Source organism: Nicotiana sylvestris, chromosome 6 (genome assembly GCF_000393655.2).
Source record: "Nicotiana sylvestris chromosome 6, ASM39365v2, whole genome shotgun sequence".
Taxonomy (NCBI): domain Eukaryota; kingdom Viridiplantae; phylum Streptophyta; class Magnoliopsida; order Solanales; family Solanaceae; genus Nicotiana; species Nicotiana sylvestris.
The window spans coordinates 141,139,516-141,144,350 of NC_091062.1; the positions used below are offsets into that span (position 1 = coordinate 141,139,516).

General features: G+C 44.2%; 1 protein-coding gene across 1 annotated transcript; it reads right to left on the reverse strand.

The window, feature by feature from the left end:
* Positions 1 to 4,151: 4,151 nt before the first annotated feature.
* LOC138871396 (uncharacterized) lies at positions 4,152 to 4,625 on the reverse strand. Its single transcript, XM_070149270.1, has one exon. It carries the CDS (start codon positions 4,623 to 4,625, stop codon positions 4,152 to 4,154), a length of 474 nt encoding a protein of 157 aa, XP_070005371.1.
* Positions 4,626 to 4,835: the final 210 nt, after the last annotated feature.

Below are 4,835 nucleotides of genomic sequence, written 5' to 3' on the forward strand. Positions count from 1 at the left end.
ACGGAATTCGGAAATGCCTAACACCTTCTTCCGGATTAACAGAATTCCTTACTCAGGATTTCTGGTTCGCAGAATAATAAACAGAGTCATATTCTCCTCGATTCAGGGATTGAAATTGGTGACTTGGGACGCCTTAAAATTCCCAGGTGGCGACTCTTAAATAATTAAATAAATCCCGTTTCGACTGTCCTTTAATTGGAGAAAACTCCCCACGCGCCCCGCGGGCGCGGCAAAAAGGAGGTGCGACACATGTTTTACAAAAAATGACTACCCCACCCCCAAGAAAAAGGCATGTATTGTCCCCAATGCATTGAGAAAGTAAGAGCAAATTTTAGGGGCATCCTGGGGAGCACTAGGCACTTGTGGAGCTGGGAGCTGACACTCTGGAGGCGTTGGGTGGATCATCTGACTGGAAAGTAGATGGAGCATCCAAAGTAGCCATGGGGCTGGAGGCTGACACTGTGGAAGCAGTGGGTGGAACCTCAGACTATACAGCAGTGCTTGAGACCAACAGAGGAAGATCTGCCAATTGCAAAGCTGGGTCTTGGAGATGGGAGATGCTACCCTTACCCAATGATGGTTGCATGGTTGATGGAGTGTCTTTTGCGACCATATCTGCAATGGAATGTGCAATAGCTGTCTGCACAACTGCTTCCTCCTCATCCGGTGTCTCTGTAGAAATATCAATATGCTTGCCTCTGTTGTCCCGCTGACCCTCATCCTCCTTAAGTAACCCATCTTCATCGTTTTCCTCCTCATACCCTTCGAACTCCTCTTTTGAATGCTCATCGATGTGCACAATAGAGCCTGGAGCTTGTGAAGTTGCAGTACCCTGGGCCACCTTACCTGCAGTGAGGTTTGTGATATCAAGGTTAAAGCTTGGAATGTGGGAGGTACCAGTGCCCTGCTCCTCTCCTCTAGAAAAAAAAGGGTCAAATCAAATTCCAAGTTCTGCATTTTGAGTAGATCTGACTTTAGCTCAGCTACCTCCTTTTTAAGTTGAGGCATGTCCCCAACTTCACCTCGCTCAACCCTCTTAAGGTGCACTTCAAAGTGCTTGAGTCGATCCTCATAAGATAGATGTTGTTTTTGAAGAGCAATGACTGAGGTTTGGATCGGGGCCAGTGCTTGCCGGATGAGAGATGGAAGTTCTTTCGTCAATTTGTCTACTATGGCATTTGCATGTTGTGCCAGTAGACCAAGCTTTGAGAGTGCAGACAATGAGGCGGGTAGTGGTGCAGTGGCTGGTCTAGGAGTGGATATTGAAGTAGCTGGTATGGAAGGAGTGCCTGATGAGGTAGCAAGTGTTGCTGAGGCTGGAGGAGGAGTGAGTGAAGGCTCTGGTGGATTGTCGACCACTTTATCTGTAGCATCATTGATCCGGGAGATGTCGATATCCTGCACAGCTTTTGCTATGATATCATGTTTGGGGACAGGAGGAACTGTCACAACTTTACACAAGGCATGGATTAAGTATGGAAAAGGGAGCGAAGTTGCTTTCTGGTTCGCCCGAATCCCAATCTCACGGTATATAATCTCTCTCACATCAACCTTGATGCCCGTCATCATGCATGCAATGAGGATCGCCTTCTAGATGCTTATATCTATTTCATTCCTTAAGGGAATTAGACGGGAACAGACAAAACCTAGCCAATGTCGACCTTCTTGGGTAAGATCCCTCTTGTAGATCGTTTGGCTCGGTGCAATCCAGGACGGAGTTCCCTTGGCTATGACAAAGGCTACCCAAGCATGCTCGGATTACTTGTTTTTAAGCTTTACGTCATATTCTGTGGTGCCTGGCTCCCAACCCTCGAAATATACATCATTAATTGATATTCCATCACAGAGGACTTCAACTCTTCGGACTAAAACAGAGTCAAAGAACCTACGGTTTCTCTTTTGTTCTGCGTTACTGGATGCAGCATAGGCAGCATAGAATTCCCTCGTGAGTGTCTCGTTGTACTCTCCTAGGACCTAACTGAAGGACTCCCACCCCCTATTTTTGATGTTTTCTAGTACATGGGGATAGTGTTCTTTTACACCGTTCAAGCTTAGCTACTTCTATTCAAGGATTTTTCTCTTTGTTAAGCCATCTCTGTACATGGTCCTATAGCCGGAAACCCCAAACCTGAGATCTTTATCACTTTTTCGGCGTGCTTCAGCATGAAGGTCAACGGGTGGCACAAGATCAGTTTGCCTCCTCATCTTCAGACTGGGAGGAACGTTCAGATGTACTTCTAGCTATGTCAGGCCAGGTGCGTTTGGATTGCTGTGCTTGTTGGCTCAAAGTAGCAGCCCATTTCTTTCCTTGAGTGGGAGGTTATCATGATGACACAGATTTCTTTGGTGCCATTCCTGCAATTCACCAACGAGTGAGTATATGATATGGCATGGATAATATGTTAAGAAAGAAAGAACAATGAATAACAAAGTTGGTTTTGCGATTAGGTCTGCTACCGCGTAACAACTCTGCGAGCTGCAGACCCCATCGCATAATTCAACACTCAGAAGCAAAACAAGTTTGCGGTTTGCAGAAGTGGTTGCAGACTAACTTCTGCTACCGCAGATTGGTCGCATTTTTCTCTTTAGACTTAGCATTTTGTTTGCCTCTGTCTGCAATCGTTTTGCGGTCCGCATAATGCTTCTGCGATCGTGAATCCCATCGCGCATGGACTTTTGAGGCAACTACTTAAAATGCAACATGCGATGACTATGGGGACCGCGAAACAGTTATGCGGCCCGCAAAAGTCATCGTTCTCAATCAAAAAGTTCCTCTCACTCAGTCAAAAGTATATAGGCTTTCCTAGATTCAGTTATTGTACTCTCATACGGACGAACTCTAGGCATAATGCTACAACTTTCCAACCCTTTTTCGTTTCTCCTACTCTTCAATTCAAATCCCCACATATCAATTTACCCACAGTAGCCCCTAACCTAGATTTTCAGTAGAAAGCCCCTAATCTAGGTTTTTAGTAGAATCACTCTCGATTGATTACCCTTAGTAAGGAGTTGGGGGAGATAGCAATGAGAGAAAATGGCAATTTTCACCTGGCAATATCCAATTGAAAGAAATAAAGAGGGGGAAAGCGACCATACCAGATATCAAGAGGAACGATGTTGGTCTGAAAGACGAGCAAGGTAAGCCCCTTCCTTTTCAATTCCTCATTGAATCTTCTTGTTTTGTTGTTTTAATATTTTTTATAATTTTTATCATTTCTTATGTGTTGTGCGGTGTGTCTGTGTGTGAGAATGATGAAAATGATTTAGGGAGTTAGGGTTAAATACCTGAGAGGTTCGCAGTGATGCAGTGTATCGCATAACACATTATGCGACCGCATATGTGTTATGCGATAGGTTAGCTACTGATCATTTCAACCCAACTTTGCGATAGGTTCTGCGGTCACATGATCATATGCGGGGGGCAGAAAGCACTTATTTACCGCATTTTTGAAGTCCCAGATTGCAATTTTTTCTACTTGTGTATGCAAACATTATGTGGTCCGCAAATCCATTATGCGGCTGCATATGTGGCCGCAGAAAACAGGTCTTGCTTTCCTTCATTTTCCTCTGCCCTTGCATCCTGTTTCATTGTATTTTGTGTCACCTGCATTCTAACACACACATCAAACTGCTCAACACTTACAATTAAACTTGCCAAAATTAATATCTAACCAAAAAGTGTTACCACACATGGGTTACCTCCCAAGAAGCGCTTGATTTAACGTCGTGGCACGACGATGTGGCCCCCCTTTTAGTTAAGCATTGGTGGGGGTTGGTGTAGGACCATATTTGAGTGTGAATTGTTCTATCAAATGCCTTTCTCCACTGGTTCCAAGGTAATGCTTGACCCTTTGGCCATTTACTTTGAAGGTTCGAGTCCCATCATCGGATTCCAATTCAATGGCACCATAGGAAGACACATTCACAACTTTGAACGGGCCAGGCCATTTGGATTTGAGTTTTCCCCGAAAGAGTTTTAGTCTTGAGTTGAAGAGCAAGACTAAGTCACCAGATTTAAATTCTCGCTTCTTTATCTTCCTATTATAAACAAACTTCATTCTTTCCTTGTACATGGCTGCATTCCCATAGGCATGAAAACAGAACTCTTCCATCTCATTGAGTTGTGTCAACCTTAGATTAGTAGCTTCAGCCTAGTCAAGATTTAACCTTTTCAATTCCCACATAGCTTTGTGTTCAAGCTCCACTAGCAAGTGACATGCCTTATCGAAAACCAACCGATATGGTGAGGTATCAATGGCAGTCTTGAATGCTGTTTGATATTCCCACAATGCATCATCTAGCTTTCTTGACCAATCAGTCATGTTTGCATTGATAGTTTTTTCTAGGATGTTCTTGATCTCCCTCTTGGACTTCAACTTGACCGCTCGACTGAGGATGGGAAGGGGTGGCCACCTTGTGCTTAACTCCATATTTCTCGAGTAGCCCGGCAAAAGCTTTGTTGCAAAAGTGAGAACCACCATAACTAAGGATTGCTCTTGGGGTACCAAACCACGTAATATGTTCTCCTTCAAGAAGGCGGTTACACTCCTTGCCTCATTGCTAGGCATGACAATTACCTCGACCCATTTGGAGACATAATCTACTGCTACCAGGATATATGTCATGTCGTAAGAGCTTACGAAGGGACCCATAAAATATATCCCCCACACATCAAAGATCTCCCCTCCATCACAAAGTTCATAGGCATCTCATGTCTTCTAGAAATTGACCCTTGTCTTTGACATTGATCACATGCCTTGACCATTTGGTTTGCATCTTGGTAGATCGATGGCCAATAATAGCCACATTCAAGCACTTTTGCCGCAGTACGATTT

Bases quoted from the DNA above. Each gene is read 5' to 3' on its own strand.
- LOC138871396 (XM_070149270.1), bottom strand. From the start codon at position 4,625: ATGACATATATCCTGGTAGCAGTAGATTATGTCTCCAAATGGGTCGAG.